Source organism: Leptonotus elevatus, chromosome 13, assembly GCF_054856555.1.
Source record: "Leptonotus elevatus isolate MCC_2025b chromosome 13, RoL_Lele_1.0, whole genome shotgun sequence".
In the NCBI taxonomy this organism is placed as follows: Eukaryota; Metazoa; Chordata; class Actinopteri; order Syngnathiformes; family Syngnathidae; genus Leptonotus; species Leptonotus elevatus.
The window spans coordinates 21,721,979-21,746,984 of NC_141251.1; the positions used below are offsets into that span (position 1 = coordinate 21,721,979).

The 25,006-nt window shown below is 39.7% G+C and overlaps 2 protein-coding genes and 1 pseudogene across 2 annotated transcripts; 1 reads left to right on the top strand and 2 right to left on the bottom strand.

Annotated features, from left to right (window-relative positions):
• Nucleotides 1-543: 543 nt before the first annotated feature.
• LOC147164191 (general transcription factor II-I repeat domain-containing protein 2A-like) lies at nt 544-10,794 on the bottom strand (annotated as a pseudogene).
• LOC147164192 (uncharacterized) lies at nt 10,793-12,159 on the top strand. The gene is made up of 3 exons (XM_086093520.1): nt 10,793-10,890; nt 11,508-12,061; nt 12,149-12,159. Exons 1-3 carry the CDS (start codon nt 10,793-10,795, stop codon nt 12,157-12,159), a joined length of 663 nt encoding a protein of 220 aa, XP_085949646.1.
• A 5,968-nt stretch (nt 12,160-18,127) lies between these two features.
• Nucleotides 18,128-21,401, bottom strand: cnrip1b (cannabinoid receptor interacting protein 1b). Its single transcript, XM_086093311.1, has 3 exons — nt 20,841-21,401; nt 19,529-19,673; nt 18,128-19,209 (listed from the first exon to the last, which is right to left on the bottom strand). The coding sequence occupies exons 1-3, from the start codon at nt 21,023-21,025 to the stop codon at nt 19,045-19,047; spliced, it is 495 nt and encodes a 164-aa protein (XP_085949437.1). The 5' UTR covers nt 21,026-21,401; the 3' UTR covers nt 18,128-19,044.
• Between the last annotated feature and the right edge of the window lie 3,605 nt (nt 21,402-25,006).

Genomic DNA, 25,006 nt, shown 5'->3' on the forward strand with positions numbered 1-25,006 from the left:
ATCACACTTAAACAAGACCAAGGGAGACACACAAGGAAAACAGAACCCAAAACATAACAAGTAGATACAAATCACGTTGTTTTACGTGAAGTTACCTCGAATTACTAAATTAATTTGATAAATAAATCAACACTTTTCCTATTCGGAGGTTGAAAACTAATTTTTCTCACTTTTTCCCCCTAAAGTAGCTTCCTTGTGTTCCTGACCGGAACACAGTGACCATGAAATAATTAATTAAATAGAGAAACAATTATATATATATATATATATATAATTGAATATTATTATTCTGTTCTCAGTGTGTGTGTCCAACACAAATTGACAGATACCGAACAGTTTCCAAAATAGATGAAGAGGCTGGAGTAAAGTTGCCTTTTTACTGTTGTCTTCCATTTATTCTTCTTCTTCTACTTTAAAAAAAAAGCGATGCTTTTCTCTGGCACAAGCAACATAGGAAGTCGTGCAAACTGTAGCCGTAGAATAGTAGCGTAAACTAGCGTGTGGTTTGTGCACTGCCTACTATTAACTGGAGGTGTCATGTGATCATCTACCGGAACACAACCGGAGTAAAAAACAAAACAAAAAAACAATTACAAAAGAACGCCTGTAGAGAGAGACAAAACACCACAAACAAGGCAGCTCCAACAGGTCATGACAATTATATTTTAACAAGAACTCTTCATAAGAAAAAGAGTACCCTCCTTGGTAAACAACTGACCCACCGATATAATATTATTTGAAAACCAATTTTCTATGAAGAGAGTCTTGTGTTTATAGAGAATGTCCTTGTTATTCCATATGTAGTAATTGTGTGGGGAAAAATTGTGTTTGTCGATAAGAGACCACACTAAAAAGAACTGCCGATGAAAGATAGCCATCTTCACAGGGGTCTTATCAACATCATAATTGCAAATTAGAAAGAAAATAAATCCACCCATACAAGAAAGAAGGTATTTAGGAATAATATTCCATATGGAGGTGGGATTTGCAAAAAAATATTTCAACCAGTTTATCTTAAGCGTATTGTTCAAGGTATAAAAATCCCCAAAAATTAAGTCCACCATTTTCACATGAATTCATCACAACACGCTTTTTCAAGTAATGAGTTTTGTTTTTCCACCAAAAAATTGAATAGCATCTTGTCAATCTCTTTCACTAACTCGTCATCAAGGTAAACCGCCTTTGCGGCATATATGAGACGTAAAATTCCTTCAGCCTTAGTAAGCAATACCCTTCCTTTTAAAGAGAGATCCCTTAATAACCAAAAATTAAATATTTTTTGAATATTATGTATGATAGGTTTAAAATTCAGTGAACTTCTCTTTTTTTTAATCCTTGGTAAAGCCTCTCTTGAGCTTTAACAAGAGCATCAAGGTCAGGTTGAATGCTTAAGGTGGAGATGTGACAGATGATCATCAGTAAGAGAGGACCTGTACCTGGATTTAGTAAACTTCACAACTGAGAATGTTTGCTCACATGTACAGGAAGATCCAAAAATAACAAACATCTTCTGAGCATGTTTCCTCATGTTTGGAAAATTCTCCTCCCTGAGAGATGAATAGAACTCAAGCAGTGATGCTGACTTAAAGTGCTCTGCCAGAATTGTATCAGACTGCAAGTCTATGAGCTACAGCTGAACATCAGTGGGTGCATTATCCACATTGCATGCAAAGGGAGAGGAAATCAGGTGTATTTCATCCTCAATGTTTTCAAAATCTTTAAATCGTCTTGAAAACTCACTGTGCAGGTCTCCTAACATAGCTGAGTACCTACATAGGTGACTATCTGATGGTTTGACTTCTTTCAGGGTTTGCATGTAAGTGAGAATTTTGTTCTCGAGTTGATTTGAAAGAAACTGCAACTTTCTCATGAAAGCCTTGACCAGGTTATGCATTTCATTGACAAAAAGGCCCCTGCCTTGCAGTTTAGTGTTTGTTCATCAGTGCAGTCACATCAACAGCAAATGCTAAATCTGCAATCCAGTCTACATCTAAGAGCTCAGGGATGTTTTTGCCTTTAATCTCACAAAACTCTTGAATCTCTGCTCTTAGGTCCCAAAATCTTTTAACACTTTCAGGGCTTATAGTAAAAAAAAATCCTAAAGTGGTGCAGTGTCCAACATGCTGATTCGTTCATCGACCGACATCAAGCCAGCGCAATTGGATTTGTCGCCATTGATGGACTGGCCATTTAGGAAACTCATGAAATTGCCAGTCTTCCCCAAGTGTTAGGTCATCGCTTTCATTATCCATTTATATTATGTATAGTACAGCATAGGACTGCGGGTTGCAGTCCCCAGTCGAATATTTAGGTATTCAAATATCCTATGGAAAATTCTATTGAATAATCAGGTATTTGGATAAAAATAAACATTTTCACATGGTAAAAGAACAATTATTAATACAGAAGACATTAAAAATATATTTCCACTTAATAATGTTCGACCAACTTTCTTTTCTAGATAATTTATTTTGTTTTTTTTAACTTAAATTGTGCTTATTTGCTCGTTATTTTCCAGTCTAGAAAGTTCGGGAGATTTTCGACAAATCTCCCACCATGGATTTTGGAATGACCTTCCGTTAAATATTAGGCAACCCCCCTCTCTTCCCACTCTTAAAACACATTTTTGTTCTTTGGCGTTTGACTCGGCATGAGACTCATCATCATTTCAATGTTTTATGGTGCCTGCTGTATTTTATTATTAATTAATTTATTTTATTTGCTTACCTACTTGTGTTATTTTAATTGACTTGTTCATTTACCCACTTATGATAATTATTAATGTATTTTGTGTTATTTTTGTTTTACCTATCCTTATTCCATGACAGATTTTTTAAATGAAATTCCGAGTTAAGTAGTAGTAGTAGTAGTAGTAGTGGTCTGTGAGACAAAGTGACGTCAGAACCACAGTTGTGATTTTGCCGACCGTCAACTGCACAATTGAGTAAGCTCGGTCTATTAAACTGATCTCTAGGAACGGCAACTGTATCCGGCTGTCAGCAATCATCACGTCGATTAGACTGCCTTTTGAAAAGTAGTCCGATTGGCTCTAGCTGCAGCCGCAAGCACCGTTAGCACGCTAACACTGTAGAAACTGTTAGAGTAGACAATTTTAAGTATTGTACTCTTTGCGTGTTCAATTAACTGAATGGTGAGATTCTGTTGAAGAAGTTCCTTTGCAAAGGTTTTAATTACCAGAAGCTTCTGGTCGCACATTTAAAGTCACCCAAACGGTGGTCCGTTCAAATGTGGCTCCCTCCCTTGGCTCACATCGTTATTTATTCACAAAAAGGGTTCAGAAAAAGGTCAGCCCACAACACACCTGGTTACAACTAAATGAATACAAGAAAATCCCTCTCTCCTCCCTTCTGCAAGTTCAGCAAGTTCCCATAGCTACAAATCAGATTAAAAAGAAACAATCACACATCGGCCCGTCTCCTTCGGAAGAGACAGATACCAGACCCATACACTCCCTTATTTTCTCAGGAGTGTGAGACACATAAAAATGCTATTCATTTAGCCATACTGAGTTAACTAATTATAAACGGCTAAAATATAATTTAAAACTAAAAAACAATGTTAATAACTTAACAATCCCTCATTTGAGCTCATAAGAGCTCAACACATTAAAACATTTTTTTTCAATGGTTGTGTGATAAAAATAATTATCCTTAAAACATCCCTTTAGCAGAAGAGGAGGTAGTTTAGCAATCATTTGACATTAAAAAACAATTTGATACATTTAAAAGATTTTTAGTGAAATAAGCATAGCATATGTGAGGCTTAACATAAAATGTTGTTCATTAAAAAGTGTCGCAATGTATCGGCAGACAAATATGTGTTCTTTGAAGCCATCTTGTGATGAAGTTCTTTGAAGGTCTTTTTTTTTTAATGAAAAGAGTGTCGCAATAGTTCGTCTCTTCTTTAAGAATTTGGGGTAGACTACCCAATTTCTTCGATTTGTCACCTGGGATTATTCTGCCCAAAATGTGACTGATCAAAGGAATGATTGCCCAAGAAAAGGCACTTGCTCTTGATCCGTTGACTGATGTCCTCAAACGGCAGCTCCGGAACCGGGCACGGATTCAGCTGACGTGGCTCCAGGTCGGAGGTGATAAGATTGATGCTCCAGTTGTGGAATTTCGTCTCTCCTTTCAACCTGAGAGCATCAGTTGATGAGATGGCCGAGCCTGGCACGTCTCCTTTCCAGTTGTGGAATTTCTCCTCATCAACCCCCTGGGGCCGTTCTCCTGAGTGCAGAAACTTTTCATTTTTAGTTTCTCATAAACTCACATAAATTTTATTTGGAGGAAAAAACCCTGATAGTTTTGTTAGTTGGGATTAGTAAATGTTATTTGATTAAGATCCGTAGGTCCTGTGCTGTTGGAACAGGAAAAGATCTATTTTTGTGACATTAAAATAGAGCCCAGCCCTTGATTGAGTTGAATGACATTCGCTCATTCATTAATATAAGACAGAGCTTGTAAATATTTATCTTTCAAATAGGTTTTGTTCAATAATAGATAATTTTTTACCATGACTAAATTTGCATAACTGTGCCTTTCATATCTCTTATTCTCTTCCCAGAATCCCATGACCGGCCGAATCCTGGCATGCTGGGAAAAACTCACATATATTCATATTATCTATACTCTTTTGCAAACACTGGGCTCCAAACATTACATTTTTCAAATGTGATTCTGAGATAAAAGATATAATATAATATAATTACCTTCATTCGGCGAATATGCATTATTGTCCTTGCTTGCTTCAGACTTACTTTGCGATCGATTTCCTCTGATAGATTTCTTCATATTCAAACTGTGAATGATCATTTTCAAACTCATCCTGTCAATTGGAGTGTAGGCCGATACCCCACAACCTTTTTAATTTCGTTTTTAAGTTTGATTTTAATTTTCTAACTCGTCTACATTGGTTAAATTCTTAAACATAAACTCCCTCATTTGACAAAGATCCACTGATTTTTTCAAACACGTCAAGATAAAGGGAGGACAAAATAGAGACCTCATGACTCAAAAGACGTCATAAATAACTCAACCCTCTAAATCAGGCTATGAGATAAACAAAAGAGCTACAAAACACTATAAAACTGAGCATAAGCAGATACAACTTAAGACACTAATATATGATGACTTTGGGGCCATAAAAAATAGAGATAACCATATTACTCTAATTCTCCTAGAGTCCCGAAAATTATTTAAACTGCCAATTCTCCTAGAGTCCCGAAAATGATTTAAACTGCCAATCAACCTCACCTCTTTTATAGATTAGTGGGGCTGAGGATAAAATCATATTCAAACTGCTAATCTTTCACATATTAGCGGGGCTCATAAAAACACAGCACACAAAATATTTCTGGGATTTATAAATCACAGTGCTGTTAAAAAATAAAAAAAAATAAAACTTAGCCATCAAACTCTTAGTTAGTCTTTTACTCGTTACTACTCATTCTATTCTATTATTTATTTTATACTATAGCTGCAGCTGGACGAAGTCCAAAAAAGTTCCTCACGGGGAAAATAAAAATATATCATATCATAACATATTAATAAAATTCCCATTGTACCAATTCAGAAACTGATTCTCCCAAAAATATAGACAAAAATTTAGTAGGCTATAGATTGAAAAATTTTTTCTCAATCCCTCATTTCAAATTTACATATGTCGTTTTCAATTTCCTGAAATATCTTGCTATAGATCACAGTTCCCCACTCAACACATTAAAAATGCCTTGCATATCACCATGTAGCACTTTACTGAATGGATCACATCTCATTCCGACCACCAACTTTCTTTGTCCAGACCCCCAGCAAAAGGCAGGACGGCAGCTGTTGTCAATGTTCAGTCCTGGCCAGCATGGCGGCTGTTGTGGCAGCAATGTTCAGAGCAGGCATTTAGATTTCCTCTGGATGCAAAACAGCCATAGGGGAGAAGTCACTAGAATGAGGCGTATACACAGTCACTGGGCATTGAGGAATTTGAACATCATGTTTTTCTTAGGCACAGGACGAGAAGACTGTTGCTCTGCGGCTCTTGACCTTTGACCTCTGCCACATCCATTCAGACGCTGTCTGCAATGTGGATCCGATGACACACAGTCTTTCTGAGAGCTCACCTGATCAAAAAATGCACATTATGATACAATGCTTTAAAAATGCCAGACTGAGGATATGGGATCATAGCAAGACAGTTCACTCCCTGCTTTCTCAAAAATGTTTCGTAAAAAACACAGCCTCTTTATTCATTTCTCTTTTTTTTTTTTCAATACCCCTTCAAATAGCTACTAGCCATACAACGTATCAGCAGCTGGGGCGCATCCCGTTCGCAGTTTGTAATCAGTGAAGGCCATCAAACCCTCATCTGCCTTGGAACTCAAACATCAGTTTCTGAAATGACACACTCAGAGAAAAAACAAATATTAAAAATCATTATCAACATGTCAATTTCAAAAACATTCATAACTCTTTATTCAACTATCTTATTTCCAGCCACAGCTATAAAGATGTAGGCATAATTATATCAACTCTCAAACAAAATGCCATTATTTTATCATTACTCTTTATTCATTTGTCCCGAAAAGGGAAAGTTAACAAATTAACCATCGTCATCAATCATTAAAGTGTAAAGATTTATTAGCTCAGTCAAATACTATTACTTATTTTATATTGTTTATCATTCCTCTCTTACCATTTTGACAAAAAAAGAGTCCCATTACGAGGACACATTATGCTCACAGCGCACAGCTCAGCCCCCACCTTTTTTTCTAACCTAGAAACGGGGGAAGGGGGGGGGGGGGGAGAAATCTTAACATTATAAATCGCAAAACCTATTTTATCATATTCCCATTAATAAAACAAACGCCACTATCACAACAGTATCATCTCACACAAAACAACACCAAACTTAGTTAAAATATTAAAGAAAAACAAACAAAATCCCCATATGCACACTTCTCACTTACAAACCCCCACCTTTTTTAGAAGCTAGGTCACACACTCAAATGCATACGCACACACTCTTCAGTCATTATTTAAAAAATAAAATAAACGGTGTTATTCCTTCAATTCGTTGTCTACAAATCTTATAGCATTTAAACCGCAGCTTCGTACGGTAATTTCAATAAACGGGTTAACTTTAAACAAAGCACCCGTAAACAGCTCCACAAATGCTGGAGTCATTTTAGCATCAAATTCAGCCTTTTTCCATTACCAACAAAAAAAAAATACAAAAGTCTGACATACCATTTTGTCCAGCAAAAGCTTTGTATACAATCGATCCATAGTTCGTTTTTTCATTGTTCATCGACGCTTTTATTTTTCGCTGAACCGGAAGCGCATTCAGGACAAACCATTCTGTATCCGGGTCGAAATCGGCTCCATTTTTGTTTATAGTTTTTGATGTATACATTCGGTTTTAATACAGTGACGTCTCACTTTTAATATTAATAGTTCAATATGTTAACACATATGGCCACACACAGACAGACATAAGAATTACGTGACCTCTCGTTTATACACAGCGGTTACCCAATCCCGCTGAGCTAAACTGTTCTCCATACATTGCAAAATTTCTGCAAGGCGCTCATTTTCAAAATAAAATGTCACGTACCATCGAATTTAACCGTAGAACAAAAGGTATTCATACGGAAATCCTGACCCCAAAACTACAAAAGTAGGAACGCCAAAACTGAAATAAAATCTTTCACGTAATCTCTCGATTGCAAATACAGTGATACAAAAATCCAATCATCGCTGTAATCAACCTGGACCCCTTTCTGTTCAATTTCAAACAGGCGCTTTTTCAAATAAAAGACATATTACGTGTTTAGGACGTTTTCACACCAAGAGCCATGAACAATTATGTTACTTAGTCCTCAAATCGGCCAAAAACTGCTTAAAAAACAGAAGCGCGTACCATAATCTTCGCAATCCTTAGTAACAAGAAGGACTTGTTACGTCATCCGGCAAACCCTTTTATATATTATGGTCTAAGGATTCTTCATAGCGTTGACGAAAAACAAAACAAATCAAAAAATTAACCGCTATTTCTTCCTGTACAAAAAAGCTTCATCACTTCGAGTCTGCATTACGTCACCTTCAAATGCACCACTCCACGACGTGTTTAGTTCAATATCGTCGGAATTATCACAACTCACAATAGAACGACATCAAACTACACTCGTTCACACAGATCTCTTTTAAAATTTAGACAATTTTGGAAGACGAAAAAACCAGCTGCAGCGGACCAGACAGACAAAACTTCTTCTACGTGGATAAAGATCTCCACTTACCGTACTTTATTTATTTAGGCCTAGAAGTTCCGCCCGTCCTTGAACGCCGCAGCTTGTTCCACGTCAGAATAACACCTTCCGTTTGGTTCAACGGAGGAGACCATTCGTTATAATTCAGCGTCGGCGGTCACCATTTGTTAGAGTAGACAATTTTAAGTATTGTACTCTTTGCGTGTTCAATTAACTGAATGGTGAGATTCTGTTGAAGAAGTTCCTTTGCAAAGGTTTTAATTACCAGAAGCTTCTGGTCGCACATTTAAAGTCACCCAAACGGTGGTCCGTTCAAATGTGGCTCCCTCCCTTGGCTCACATCGTTATTTATTCACAAAAAGGGTTCAGAAAAAGGTCAGCCCACAACACACCTGGTTACAACTAAATGAATACAAGAAAATCCCTCTCTCCTCCCTTCTGCAAGTTCAGCAAGTTCCCATAGCTACAAATCAGATTAAAAAGAAACAATCACACATCGGCCCGTCTCCTTCGGAAGAGACAGATACCAGACCCATACACTCCCTTATTTTCTCAGGAGTGTGAGACACATAAAAATGCTATTCATTTAGCCATACTGAGTTAACTAATTATAAACGGCTAAAATATAATTTAAAACTAAAAAACAATGTTAATAACTTAACAAAACCCAAAACACTGGCAATAGGCACCGTGCAATAAAATGCCAGCGTAATTAAGTCTTCGTTTAGTGCCTTTAATTGGCGATCGAACGTGATTACTGTACGAAGTTGTTTTGTTGACTTTGGTCGCAATTGTTTACGGCGGCAATAAGAACGGCAGACACACGTTCCGCAGGACGCGTTAAGTCATCCGTTGCGCCGCGACAGCCAAAACGCTTTCAGGAAAAACTTCAAAAATAAAAGTGTTTTTTGGCATTGCACTCCACAGATTACTTGGTATGGGAAGGTTTGTTTTGAAGTTGGCCTTCTCTCCGCATTGGCGGTGTTTTGCCAGACGTGTCAAATATTCCCCACAGGTAAACTGTTAACTTCGCTGGATTTGTCATTGCGCTGGTGGCTCTTATGCCGGAAATCCGGCATTGTGCCGAAGTACTTTAAGCCCTGCATTTTGCCCAGGCTGAGCCATCTGACAGCTGTATGGTACCTGATGTCACCATGTTCATCATCATGCTCTTCTAAAAGTGCAACAAACTGCCTGTGATTTAATGCTCGTGCCCTGATAAAGTTAATTGTCTTGGGTGTATTCAGACCTGCACTGTTTGGTCTTTAAACGGACCAGAGTTCGTTTCCCACACTGGTCCGGACGTTTTGTGCAGGTCTGAATACACACAAACAAATCCTGGTGCGGACCAAACAAGCAGACCGAGACCCACTTTTTGAGGTGGTCTCGGTGCGGTTCGCTTCGCAGTCTGAATACAAACCACGGCTGATCAGCTCCAATTGTAGGACATATGCGCCTTTTTGGGTTTAACAATCCACCGTAGCCAAGCATTGCGGGGGGAATATTGCCCGGTAGTGAATATTGTGCTAGATTCATTCATAATCAGAACCTACATTGAATGAGCTGCCAGCGACGCTTGCAAAATATCTTGCATCTAATAACGCCACAAATATGCAGGTTATATGCAGCACGTCGGAATTTCATGTTTTCCTCTATTTCCGGGTTTGGTTATGCGTCAAGCCCTAGTCATTTTTGTCCAATGGGAGCACAGATTGTCCCGCAGTCGACATGATTACGCAATATAGTCCACTTGCAAAAAGCAGTGTGAATATGAACTGCACCAAACGAAAAAAATAAAGTCCGCTTTTGGTCCGGACCAAACAAGCGGACTAAAATACTTTTCTGGTCTAAATACACCAGTTACAACATCAATAACATTGTTAAGTTTCAACTAGGGTTGGGCAATAAATTTAATTAATCCGATACATCGTCATTTTAAAAATCTAATCGTTGAAAATTTTCCAAATCGTGAAATAAAATTTTGTCTTTTGGATTATTAAAAGCTGTTGTTCTTATGTTGTGTTACATTCAAATGTTTTTGTGGCAGAATGCTGGATGGGTATTACAATAGCTACCAACTACCCAATTGTGGCATTTAAGAAAAAACTATGAATGTTAAGTTTATGTCAAAACTAATTTAGAATCAGTATACATTATTGTTGTCTGAACATTTTGCACAGGAATGATTTTCGAATAAATGAAACCTTTAAATAAATGTTTGTTGAGTTTATTAGATTAAAATCGATTAAAATTGTAATTGTCCTGAATGTCTCTAAAAATTAAGATTTTATTTTTTGGCCATATCACCCAGCCCTAGTTTCAACACTGACTTACACAATGCATGCTGATGAATAATACAATAAATAAACACCAATTTATGCTCTACGTCAAGTTCAGTCAGTCACTTTATCTAGCATCACTTTTATAAATTCTAAATTTTTCCCGGTTAGATTCGGACAACCATCAGTAGTGACTCTTACCAGTTTGTCCCATTTCAGTTCAAGCCTGTCCATGCATGCGTTTACCTTCTTGAATAAATCACTCCCCGTGGTTGATCCTTTCATTGATCTCACTGCTGCCAGCTCCTCCGTAATCTTGAAATCCCTGTCGTAAGCTTTCTCCAGATCTACAAAGACACAATGCAGCTCCTTCTGACCTTCTCTGTACTTCTCTATCAACATCCTCAAAGCATATACTGCATCTGTGGTACTCTTTTTTGACATGAAACCATACTGCTGCTCACAAATGTACACCTCTGCCCAGCTTCAACAACAGTCACCTCTTCTACTCTTTGTTCTCTCTCATTTTCCTCATTCATCAACTCTTCACAGTACTCTTTCCATCTTCCCATCACACTACTGGCATCTGTCAACACACTGCCATCCATATCCTTTATTGCCCTAACCTGTTGCACATCCTTCCCATCTCTGTCTCTTTGCCTTGCCAACCTGTACAGATCAGTCTCTCCCTCCTTACTATCCAACCTAGCACACAAATCATTGTAAGCCCCCTTGTTTGGCCTTTGCCATTTCTACTTTCACCCTACGCTGCATTTCCCTGTACTCCTGTCTACTTTCTTCAGTTCTCTCAGTGTCCCACTTCTTCTTAGCTAACCTCTTTCTCTGGATCCACTTCTGTACCTCCTCATTCCACCACCAAGTCTCCTTTTCTCCTTTCCTTCCAGATGACACACCAAGGACTGTCCTATCTGTCCCCCTGATCACAGTTATCATAGTTATCCAGTCATTTGGAAGCACCTCCTGACCATCCAGAGCCTGTCTCAACTCCTTCCTGAAATTCAAACAACACTTTTCCTTTTTCAGCTTCCACCATTTCGTCCTCTGCTCTGCCTTTGCCGTATTTCTCCTCCTCACAACGAGAGTCATCCGACACACTACCATCATATGCTGTCTGGCTACACTCTGACCTACCACTACTTTGCAGTCGCTGATATCCTTCAGATTACACTGTCTACACAAAATGTAGTCTACCTGTGCACTCCTACCTCCACTCTTGTAGGTCACCCTATGTTCCTGCCTCTTCTGGAAGAAACTATTCACAACAGCCATTTCCATTCTTTTTGCAAAGTCAACCACCATCTGTCCTTCTGCGTTCCTCTACTGGATACCAAACTTGCCCATAACCTCCTCATCACCTCTGTTTCCTGCACCGTGTCCATTGAAGTCTGCACCATTGACAACTCTCTCACTTCTAGGGATGCTCTGCATCATTTCATCAAGGTCCAACCAAAAGTGTTCCTTCTCCTCCAGCTCTCCTGTGGCACATACCCACTAACAACATTGATCATCACACCTTCGATTCCTAGCTTCAGGCTCATCACTCTATCTTACACTCTTTTACCTCCAGGACGTTCCTAACAAACTCCTCCACGGTAACTCTTACTCCATTTCTCTTCCTATCTACACCATGATAGAATAACTTGAACCCTGCTCTTAAACTTCTAGCTTTGCTCCCTTGCCACCTGTTCTCCTGAACACACAATATGTCCACCTTCCTCCTCTGCATCATGTCAACCAACTCTCTAACTTTACCTGTCATAGTTCCAACATTCAAAGGCCCTACTCTCAGTCCTAGACTCTTGGTGTTCCTCTTCTCTTTCCTCCTCTCCTTCGACCAACAGTAGTCCAGTTTCCACCGGCACCCTGTAAGTCAACACCACTGACGGCAGTTGTTGTTAACCCGGGCCTCGACCGATCCGGTATGGAAGTCATATATTTGATTCGCATGTTTGATTTGGTCAAAGTTTTTACATCGGATGCCCTTCCTGACACAACCCTCTGTATTTATCCGGGCTTGGGACCGGCACAAGAGGACACTGGCTTGTGCTCCCTTGCGGCTACATTAAAACTAATTACTTACTTAATATCAACTGAAAATATTACATAATTTAGTAATTAAGCTAAAGCAAATTCAAACAATACTGACATTAGACGGTGGTGGTAAGTGTATCCACCACAGTACATAACTCCACATCAGTTCATACATATTTTTGATGCCTTCAGTGAGAATCTACAACCAGCCATGAGAATAAAGCAAATGCATTGAATAAGAAAGTGTGTCCAAACTACTTGCATTGTATATTCAATATTGAAGTTATTAAACTGTGCAAAAGTCAAAACTTGGTTGATTTAGGGTTGATTCAACATTGATTCAACATATGTTCAAGCAATTTTCATAAGTGGTGCTTCCTTGATTTGGCTTGTGCAAAAGCATTAGGCTACATGTTCAAGATTGAGTGATTGTGCTCGATTGAAATTAAAGCCAACCCTGAAAGTCTTTCCTAACACAGACAGTCATAAACAACTCTTAATTACAGTCACCACTGTCTTGTTTTCTTTTCTCTTCTCCCTCTTTTTTTCTTTCATTTTTCACTCCCAGATGGACTTCATCCTGTCAGTCTTGTCGGAGAATCTCCTGCCACCCTATTTGTTTACATGCGTGCATGCACGGTGTGACTAATGAGCAACAAGTAGGGGAGGGGCAAGTTTATGGAGAAAAAACTGTGTCTTTATTTTCCATTTTTTTTCTTTTCTTTTCAAAAAGAGCTCAGTATTGTTCATTCGGTAATGTCATCATCATTGCTCTATTATTATTATTTTTTTGTATGTGGGTGAGTATGTGTATGTGCGTGCGTGCGTGCGTGTGTGCGTGCGTGCGAGTGTGTGTGTATTCGTTAGCTCACCAAAAACCTATTAGAAAAAATCCCATACCGTTCACCTAAACCAAACACCGCCGTCAGGAGACCCGAGGGAACCAAAGAAAACAAAGGAAAGTGAAATCCAGCACCGGCCAGACACCACCCACCGGGCCACCAACCAGAATTCCTCACCAACTCCAGAAACATAAATTCCAACAAATCCCCAAAAATCAGGGAGACCTCAAGAGACCAAAGGAGAGACTGAGGAAAGGAAGGAAGGACACAAGAAGCAGAGTGAGATCCACAGACACCAGCCTTCACCGATTCAATGACCCGAGGAGGAAGCAGATTGTGTCTGAGTTTCGATAGATGCTGGTGTGGTGGATCTGGCATGCATGAAAGTCTCCACCAAAGAGGGGAGCCGTCGACCCCTGCCAGGACAGAGCAAGCGCAACACCTCAGGGTCCCCCAGGCTGCGGCAGCGCCAAAGGACGACCCCCGGTCCCCACCAGGACCACCGGCCGGAGAGCAAACCCAGGAGCAGGAGCGCCCCCCACCCCAACACGGCCCGCGCCCCCAACCCAACGCAGCAGGACGGGGCACTGCAGGCCCGCCAGGCACCCCGCCGGTCCACAGCCCCAGCTACCCCCACGACCCCCCCCCCCGCCCCCCATCCACCCCAACCCAGCCCCAGCCGCCCACAAGCCCCCAGACACCCCCCCACCCCCAGCACCCCACACCCCGACCAACCGGCAGCCCCCGACCCCCAGCCCCCGGGGACCCCCGCACCCAGGCACCGGCGCCGAAGAGGGGCCGGACAGCGGAGCGGAGAGGGCAGCCGCGCCCACCCCACCCCCCGCCGCGTGGAGGGACGGAACACCGGGGGCAGCAGGGGAGAAGGGGGCACCGGAGGACGGCCGACACCCCCGAACCCCAGGCCCAGCGGGGAAAGGCCCCGGTCGTCACCCCAGCGTTCTTAGTGAAAGTTAACCCCTGTTACTGAGTCCGCCAGCTCGCAGATTGGCGAACTCTACCCCTAAACCTTGAATGTGTCCCCACCCAGTGTATATACAAGTGTGTGTGTGTGGTGCATTAAAATTAGGAGCAGGTGAACCGGAGCAGAGGGAAATGATATCCCCACGCTCCGATCCACCCGCCTCCCAGGCATGTCAGTGAGTGTATGTGGTGCATTGTGTCTGTGTCTTTATTTTCAATCAAATAAAAAAGGGATTTGCAATAAAACAAACAAACAATCAAACAAAAAGGCGATTTGCAACCTCAAATACATTTCAAGAGTTAGGGTAACCCTGCACAGAAAAGGTGATACGTGGTATCACATCTCCTCCACCCGACCGGCAAGGACACCGGCTGGAGCCATCATTCCTGCACCAGGCAATCACCCAGCAACAACCGAGAAGCAAGCTGGCTCCCACTGACATCATTCAAAAAAGGTTGAGTCACGCTATATGGGCAGAATAATCCCGGTGACTCATCCTGGGACCAGGTAGTCTACCCTAAGGTACTGAAGAAGATGACAGCGCCCTTTTCTTCAACCCAAGAACATCATCTCGAGATGGCTTCAAAGTGGGAACGCATCTCCATCTGCTGCTACATCACGACACTCTTTCTCATATTGATTTGTATGCCAATCTGGTATCTCTGGAATCCCCTCAGTACAACCTTGAACGTAACCACAACACATCGTATTAAGCGAAGTATTGATTCTCCACAAACTCCCTGGCACCCCATGGAAGGGGGACATCCCTTAACTATCAACATGTGGTACACATATGCTTATCCCACTGCAAAATCTTTTAATGAATCAAATTGTTCTTTAATGCCACATAACTGCTAAACAACCTTCTCTCACTGCTAAAGGGATGTTTCATTGTTGAGTGCTTTTGCTTCTTATTCTAATGATAATGTCCAATCTTTCCACACAACCCTTGCTTAATGTTGCGCCAGCCGTCTGCAACGATGACGCCGCTAATACCTTTTTTAATTTTGTGTCGGACTCTTTTAAGTGTTTTAGTTTAGTCATAACTGTTTAGATTTAGTCATAACTGTTTTAATTTCCTCAGTAGAGCTGGGTGAGTGTTTAAATGATGTTTGGGGGGGGGGGCCTCCTCTATTTTCACAACAATGGGCCATTTGTCTGGGGTTGAAGCCAATGTGTTAATATGATTTCTTTGTAAGTCTTACCTTATGCTAGGTGACGTCAGGTCTGAGACCTACTATATTTCCACATCAAAAGGCCATCTGTCAATGTGTATTGAATGCTGTAAAAGTCTGTCTTGGCTGGGGGCTGGGGGCTGGGGGGAGAAGGGGGGACTTGGGGGAAAAGGACGTGTTGTAATACTTTTTCAAGATAGTATAAGAATGCTGTGAGTCCGCTGTAACGACACATTTGCGAGGAGCTGCAGCTGTGCTTCTGTAAACTCGCTTGTGTCCTGAATATTCTGTAAAATAAATCCTTCGAAGGAACTGTTCACCGATCTCCAGTCTGTATTCAGAAAATCAACATTTTCTCTACCCGGAAAATAACGAACACGCGAAGAAAAGATGCATTTCTTCAACAGTACCTAGTGAGTAATAATTTACAAAACTTAAGTAAACAGCATGACATGCACACAGGTTTTGGATGTTTCCCTTCTCCAACACAGCTGATATATGATCAGCATCAGCAAGCTCTGCATAAGCTTGGTAATGATCCTGTTAATTGGAATCAGCTGCATTGCAGCAGGGAGACCTCCAAAACCTGCAGGACGCTGGCCCTTGAGGACCGAGTTTGCCCACCACTGCTTTATATTGTTCAATCATTTGTATAAAAAAGAAAAAAAAGACACTAGTTAGAGATATTTTCTAGTTTTTGTCAAGATGACGTGCATGTTTTCTAAATAAGACTATTTAAAGTCCACAGACAATTTGTTGTTTATGACAATAGTGACACATTTTTGTAAATATCAAATACAACTCAGTCTTCATTCAACGATGCTAATGTAAACAAACATTTTACTTTCACATGTTTGTTGATAACTTGACATTTGCAGTCATTTTTAAGTACCGGTACTAGTTTGAAGAAGCCTTGGATATGCGAATAAGAAGAGACTTTTGTTTACTAGAAAGAAAATTAATACGCATAAAAACTGTATTCTCTTGCAAAGTTTCCACTTCCACAATTGACTTGGATTCACTCTACATGTACATGTTGCCAATTAAAAGTCTCATATTATTCAATTTTCAACATACTAAAATAGTTCTCAAATGTGTAAAAGACACGTCTGCGACATGCATTCGTCAAAATTGACTTTGGATCTAATATTTTTGCTGTCCCTAAATCAGCCAAAAAACGCTCTGTTCAAAACAGCCTGTTTTAGGGGTGTGTCACTTTTATGTAAATAGCTGCACCGATCATGGTAGCCATGTGCTAATGTTGTGAATGGAAACGACTGGCCATGGGTGCAGAAGAAAAGAAAAATACAGACATGTCTTTTACACATTTGAGAACTATTTTAATATGTGGAAAAGTGGCATAACGTTTTAACATAAGAAAAAGTAGCATAACAATACTACAGAGACTATGTTGTAGCGTTAGTTTGTGATTGTTTAGGCAATGGTTATTTTGCCGTAACCGGCAAATCTCCCGCGAACGTTATTTTGCTGTGAATGTCTCAGATTTGTTGAACCTTGTGCTCCCCTGACAGGAAGAAAACATGTGCTTGTCATCCCCGTCATGGTGCTGCTCTTTCTGCTGCTGCTTCTGCATCTTCATGCTTACCAGTCCAGATGCTGCAAACCCAAAAATCAACAGACAGGCATATGTTTCCTTTGGGTTTTTTTTTGTTTTGTTTTTTGAAAGAAAGAAATCCAGACAATGACAGTGTAGGGGGCCCCCCGGGGGGGGGGGGGGGGGGGGGAGTGATAATTTTCTATTTGCCAATAAACCTTGTCCTGATTATGTCCTGGCTTTTAAAGGTTTGATAATAAAAACGAATACATCATAAAAACACTTCAAAGTGATGAAAATCAATTGAGATTTAGCTATTTGATGATGCATCTACATTAATTATATTTTATACATTTATGTATGTGTATATGGGATAAAAGAAGTATTGTTATCAGTGGTACTAGCTAATGTGCAGGATCTCACATACACACGCACACACACGCGCACGCACCCCCACACCCCCACACACACACACTCTATTCAATTAGGTTACTGTTAAAGCACAATATTTATGGTGTGCTATTTATCTTGATTTAAAAAAATATACAAACGCTTTTGTTGTGCTTTTTGGGGATGATGTAGTAGATTATTGTACTGTTATGTACAGTGCTCACTAGTTTGGTTTCTATCTCAATCATGAATTATTTTGAGCTATTCCTGGTGGTGGTAAGACTTCACTGCATGGTGCCTGGATGCTTCCTCAACCAGGATTTCCTTGAGCACCCTGCTGTGCATACAGGTGCATGATTCTGAGTTGTACGCTTAATCCCAAGACACCCTATCATTAGGCCAAAGGTTACCTCACGCACGCTCATTATCATCGCTGGGCCTTATAAAGCCTCAGACCAATTTTAAGTGGCTTTAAAGATGAAGCAAAGCTGTACAGAAAGACACACACACACACACACACACACACACACACACACACACACACTAATATGGACTCTACTGCATTTAGTTATTTATTTCACTTTAGTTCATTTTTCATTCATTTGAGTTTTTTCTTGCATAGGTCAATTCCAAATCATATACAGTATCACAAAAAATATAATACACATTTGAATGCATGTCACTTGTACAAAAGATACATTTTGACAAAAACACAACCCGGAATACAAAAAAAATAGGATATAAAGACTTCACATATTCACTATATATTTAAATTTTCATTGGAAGAGGTAGAGAGAACACGGATAATGCAAACAGGAGCACGTCGTCAAATTACTTACAAAGCTATTCTTAATTTTTAGAAATTAGTTTTGTTTTGTTTTTTAGTAGGAAATATTAATTTAAAGTCACATGCTGATCTGAGCAGGCTTTCCATTGGACAGTGATAATACAATAATGTTAAAACTGATAGACGCACACACAGCTCAAACATACACATGCACAACATTCTCAAAGTTGTCTAATGGAAAGCATGTTATGTATCTAAAATAATGCAAGGTTGTTCTTTCTAATTAAAAAAATGAAATATTTAAAAATACATTTATAACACCAGAAATATTTCTGAAAATAATTCCATTACAATATTTTTTTTAATAAAAATTATGCTATTCTTAAACAATAAGATTACTGATAATATTAGGATAAAAAGAAAACGTTTTTAGCACTAATAAAAATAGAATAGAGATGCATGCTTTGCAATATCAAAGTTTAAAAAAAGTAGGCAACTGGAGTTCAGTTGGTCCAATGAAAAGCCTACATCTCCTCCCAAAAAATTAACCTGCAAATATAAAAAAATAAATAAATGATTTTTTTAAATGTTTGCATTAAATGTGTAAATGCTTTCCATTGGACATTAGTGAAACTCAGTCTATGGTTAAAACTGAGACACGTGTTGTCATGCCAAGGTGTGTGCGTGTGTATGACTTTGCGTCAAACGAAGGTCTCCTTGTTGACCCACATGAGCGTGTGCGTGTCGTTGGGTTTACACTCGTACTCGATGCTGTTGAAGCTGTTGCCCCACTGGCAGTGGTCCCGCTTGTTGTAGTTGTAGAACTTCACCTGCCACACCGTCTCAAATGCGCCCGCTTCGGTGAACTGCGACGCACACATAAATATTTTACGAAAATTTAAATTGACGCATAACCGCAGGGAAGCAAAATGAACAAAAAAATAAAACATTTCTCCCAAAGGAAATAATGTGATAACATGGTTGCTTATGAGTTAACACATTTGTCTCAGGTCAGTGATTTGGAGTTGAAATCCCTACCATGCTGCCCAAAACGTTCTATTTGCTTTGATTTGAAGATTATTATTTTTTTATTGACTGTATAGGAAATTCTTGAGTAAAATTCTTGCCAAAAAGTCATTTTAGTTTAGAAAACTACACCACTGCCCCTTTAAAGTTGAAGTGTACCTGTATGCTGATCTGAAGAGGTTGTCTCTCACCGCTCTTGGTGTGCGCCACGCCCTCGGTGTCATACAGGCCCGTGTAAACCACCGACTGAGGATCCTTGGACTGCCGCTCCAGAGCGAAGGTGACTCCCCCCAAGCTCATCGACCTGCCGAGCCAAGAAAAAGATAGCTTGAAGAATGGTAGATGCTTCACGCCATATTATAGCAATGATGTCCACTAAATATTTGGAATGTGGACCAAATGCTCTAAAAAATGCAGTTCTATTTCGTCCGACCTTCACTGACCACCAGAGGCTGTGCTTAGCAGCATGGGAATGCTAACTTTCGTTTTACTCAGTTAGATTACTTCACATTTTAGAGTGGCCTTTTATTGTGGGCAGTCACAGACACACTTTAGCAATAATCTTGATGTCTAATCAACATACCGACATCTTGGATTATCTCGGCAAAGAAGAGGTGCTCTGGAACAGATTTAGACAGATTTGTGAACTATATATTTGAGAGAAATATATAGACCTTTTGTATACAAAAAAATTATTCGATCTTTAAGTTTAGCAAATACATAAGTGTTGCATTATGAATCACTTATACATTTACAGTATTTGCAGTCTATGTTTTATTTATTTTTTTACATTTATAACAATCCAATGAGGCATATACACACACCAAAAAATATTTTGAACAGAACATGATAACACTGTTAGCTAACCTTCATCTGTGCTACCAACACAGATCTGATTAGCTTTTCGTTCTGACATACAGTATGTTTTGGCCGCCCTGGAACTTCGACCAGCCCATCTGATCGCAATATGCTCCTTTTTCTATTTGATTTTTTTGCTGCCAGGTCAAGTGATTTATGCCACAGCTGTGTCCCAAATTCCACCTGACATTTCCATCATGGCCTGTGCGTCGACCTACTTTCACACAACCTAGTACAAGATTCATTTAAATATCTGCACTTTATCTGTATTTTGGCATAGCTGTTAATTAAAAAAAAAAAACTTAACAGCAACATTCACACACTCATGACATTCCATATGTCTATTTTACCAGATACAGTAATTGCTGAATCATAGAAATAACCTTTACCCCTGAATACATCTTTCGAAATAGTGGCGACCTGATAACAGGTCGCCAATCACACGGCTTCTTACACCTGAACGCATCACACAGATACAGACATTTATGTGCATTGTTCCTACGATATTTATCATTTGGTGATACATTTGGCATAGTTTGATTAATAAATCACAAGTAAGTGACCCCAAAATGAATAAATCTCCAAATAAAAACAGAAATGCAGGTCTACCTACGTGGCCTCGACCGCTCCGGGTTTAACCACCACCTCGATTTTGTACTTAGAACCGGTGAGCAGCTTGATGGTTCGGGTTTGTCCAAACCGGGCTCCGTCAGATTTGAAGTAGACGGCGGTGTTGTTGGGCAGCGTCTTCAGCGAAATACCAATTTTGACGAGCTGCGGAACGTCGGCCATGTCCATACACGGGTCCAAATCTGGGATTTATGTGTTTCAAATCGTCCCCGTGTCCATATAAAAGGGTTTACACGCAAACAGGAAAGTGTTGCACGCGCATCCTGGACTGGTGTTGCTTTAATCCCAATCCAATGTGCAGAATTAGTCTAAAGATAATCCCTAACTCTCTCTCTCTCTCTCTCTCTCTCTCTCTCTCTCTCTCTCTCTCTCTCTCTCTCTCTCTCTCTCTCTCTCTCTCTCTCTTCCCTGGGGACACAGACAAGAGCTAGAAGAGCAACGGAAATTGACAGCCCTAAACTTTAATTGCCCAATTAAATTGAAAAATCCTATTATAAGGCACCGTTGTCTAAAATAGTATTGGTAATCATGGATACCGTCATCAAGAAAAACATGAGTGAAAAAGAAAAATCTGATTATCTGAAGTCTATTTTTTATCTATGTAATAACAATATTAAACCACAAGATGTCAGTATTGCATCGTACCAGTAAACGTAATGCTCTCGTTTCAATGTGCTGCAATTCTAATTCTTTTCTCAGTCAAAAATACATACAGAAAACAAGTAAGGAAAAAAACATTTCCATTGAAGATTACAGGCAAAAATAACCGACAAATGATTGGGGGGTGAATACCTCCCCGCCCAGGGCCCCCACGACCAAATCAAACTTGATTTAAATAAAGTTGATGATTCGTTAAAAAATAACTACTCCGTTTCAGACACATTCATAGCGTTTGGCCATCATGTCACTTTTACCGACATGTATCGAGACAACAGACCGATATTACATAATACATTTACTTTTTTTCCGCAAGAAAACCGTTCTAAGGGCTGTGTCACGTTAGTGCAACAGGTGGTCATTCAACCCGGAAGTAGGTGAGTTGTCCTATTTTGGGCGGTAATGCGTTTATTTACATTCAACAGTGTAACAATTTGACACAACAATTTGGCAAACTATTTACAAATGTGTGCAACTGTGGTACTATTTACAATTATGTGGATGTTTCAACTACAGTTTTTCTTTTTATGTAACACTCCTGCGTGCAAGGAGACGCAACAGGATTTGCACAACACATTAGTTTCACTGCGTTTGCCCCTTCACGTGCACTTTCTTGCCGGCCGTTTTTTCCGGGGAATAGCAAGTATATACTGCAGTGTGTGTTTGGCCATGTTGCCATCAAGTCTACTATCAGGATCATGATACGGTTACGTTACGCTGGTGTTACGCCTGGCTTCCTCATGTCCTTCAGTTCCTATACCGGGTGGTAGATGTTCTGATCCATCTTATCCACTCCATTCATGGTGGCACCGTAGTCCAGAACCAGTGTCATCTCCGTGATCAGACTGTACCCACTCCTCCGATGAATATGCATTGGACTCGGGGTACTCTTCATCGTCCGATTGAACGTCCGCCTGTGCAGAATGAAACGTAATTGGAAGAAGAGTAGCTTTTAACTCAAAAATAATTCAGTTATGATACGTTCCATACATTTAACATTTTGATTTTTTATAATGATAGCATTGTAGTGGAGACCGGGGAGTGTTGTAACAAAGGGATAGTTGTAACACCCTTAGTTTGACCAATCAGAAATGAGATAATGTGACATCATCAATTACAGTCTATGCCCACTTGCAACTTAAACTTACTGATGAGGATTCATGCTTCTAAGTTGCAAACTGTCTGTTCTGGAGCCCAAAAACATTTTCAGGTAATATACAGGTAAGGAAGATACAATTGTTTGACTTACATAAGCTCATTTAGTAGTTTCTCTCGTTTAATTTGGTGTGTTGCATTAGCGCTAGCTTTGAAGCTAAATGCTACAAATGGTTAGCTTTTTAATGGCTGCCAGGCAGTGGCGTGCACAGACATTTTGGGGGGCAAGTGCTCTAGTTGAAAAGGGGCACTTTTGCGCATATGGAATACCTTATTGACAATACCGAGACGACGTCATGAGTCAAGATGGCGGTTAATTTGGTCTTTTGGTGAACGAAATATATCATTGAAAAGCATTGGACGTTGGATCGTTGTAATTTGATTTGCGAGGATTATTTTGATTTCAAAATGTGATGAGATGTTGTTTGATATAACAATCGGTGTGGCTTGTATTGTTTCACCTTAATAAAGGAAACATTTGCATTGCGTTGCATTGTGAAGTGTCAGAAACGCCCGAATGTTCGGAATTGTCAATACAAAAAAAAACATTACACACACAAATAATAATAATAATAATCATGATAATAATCATAATAATAATTCCCCACAGCTAGTTTTAATAATAGCCTATTAGGGCAACATGACTGCAAGACTTGTAGCATAGAAATAACTTACAGTTATGGTTTGTACAAAATAATAGCTAATCATTTTGCAAATAATAGTTTCATGCCTGCTGATTTAGTACAAACCACTTAAAAATAAAATGTGAACAGCTTTTAAGATTTTTCAATAAAATTAAGCTTAAGGAGCAAATCACATTTAAAATGGGAGCTTTAAAAGGTGCTACTTGTTAACATGACTCTCTCTGGCCTTGACTCTGACTTTTCATCTTCATTTGTCTTTGGTTTCATCCAAGAGAGCAGAGAGATGCTTTCCTTGGCTGCTTGCTGAATAGCTCCTTTTCAGCTTCTCCTTTATAGGCATTATGCTACAATTAGTAACTAAATAGACCAATTGTAACTATGAATAAGACTGACAGTTGTCATTACCAGAAAGCAAAAGGGTATTTTTCACAGGCAATTACCAATTCCAAACATCCGAACATTTCTGATATTTCCACAATGCAACTCAATGCAAATGCTTTGACCACCAACGACGTATTGGATTGATTTTGCCTGTGACTACTAGCATAATACAAACCCGACACAAACAACAGTTCATCATGTTTTAAAGTCAAAATAATCCCCACAAATCAAATTACAATGATCCAAAGTCCAAAGCTTTTCAAAGGCTGGACCATAGAGTTTCCTTTCACCGTCATATAGTTGTAGCCTGTGGTGGTCATCATATTATCTATTATTGATTAGCGTATAGCGGTAAACTAGCTAATTAGGTGGCCATTTGGCTAATTTATGCTCAGCTGTTTGTGCTACTTCACAACAAAACGAGTGTAGGTAGGGAATAGAGGGAAAACAAACAATACAATTTCACTGGATTTATAACACAGTTACCTGGCTGGGGTGGAGCAGCAGCAGGGGAAGAGATGCGTGTATATGGCTTTTTTTTCCACCCACGCATTTAATCGTGCAGCTTTTCTAAAAGATTGTGTCAACATTGACCTGTCCTCAGTAAACAGTTTTTTTTTTAAAGGAACTTTCCAAAGGGCACTTTATTTGAGAGAGGGCAGAGGGGCAAGGGTGTGAGCACCACTAGGGGTCTACCTGTGCACGCCAGTGCTGCCAGGCATGGGGAGGGTTGTAACTGTTTTTAAAAAGTTTTACAACCTTCCTCTTATGGCGACATTTTGTGCTGGTCTTCTTTTCTACAGAATGCCTAGGCAAACAAACAAACTAAATAAACAAACAAACAAACAAACTTCCAAACAAAAGCTCCTAGCTTGATGACAAAGAAGATGCCGACTCCTCAGACAATGAAAACGTTTGTAAGCCTATGTTTAGAACATTTTGATAACTCACAGCCAAAGGAAGTGTGGGTCAAATGTCAGCATTGTACATTTTGGGCCCCAAGAAGCCTGCACCCCAGACATGAACAACTATATTTACCACAACTGCCTTTCTAATAAAATGTATAGAAGACAAATATGGGCACTACATATCAAAATTTGAGATCTTCAGCACAAAGAGCCAATGAGTTACACATACTCAAACAAAACGTGTTACTATCATCCCCGGTCTCCTCTATTCTGTCATATGTCAGTTTTTGATAGAACATTAGATGTTATCACATTCTGTTATGCTTTCAAATTTTCATTATATAGCTTTTCCAGGTGTCTGCACTAGAATAGTTATTTTCTGATGACGTTTTACTTCCTACATT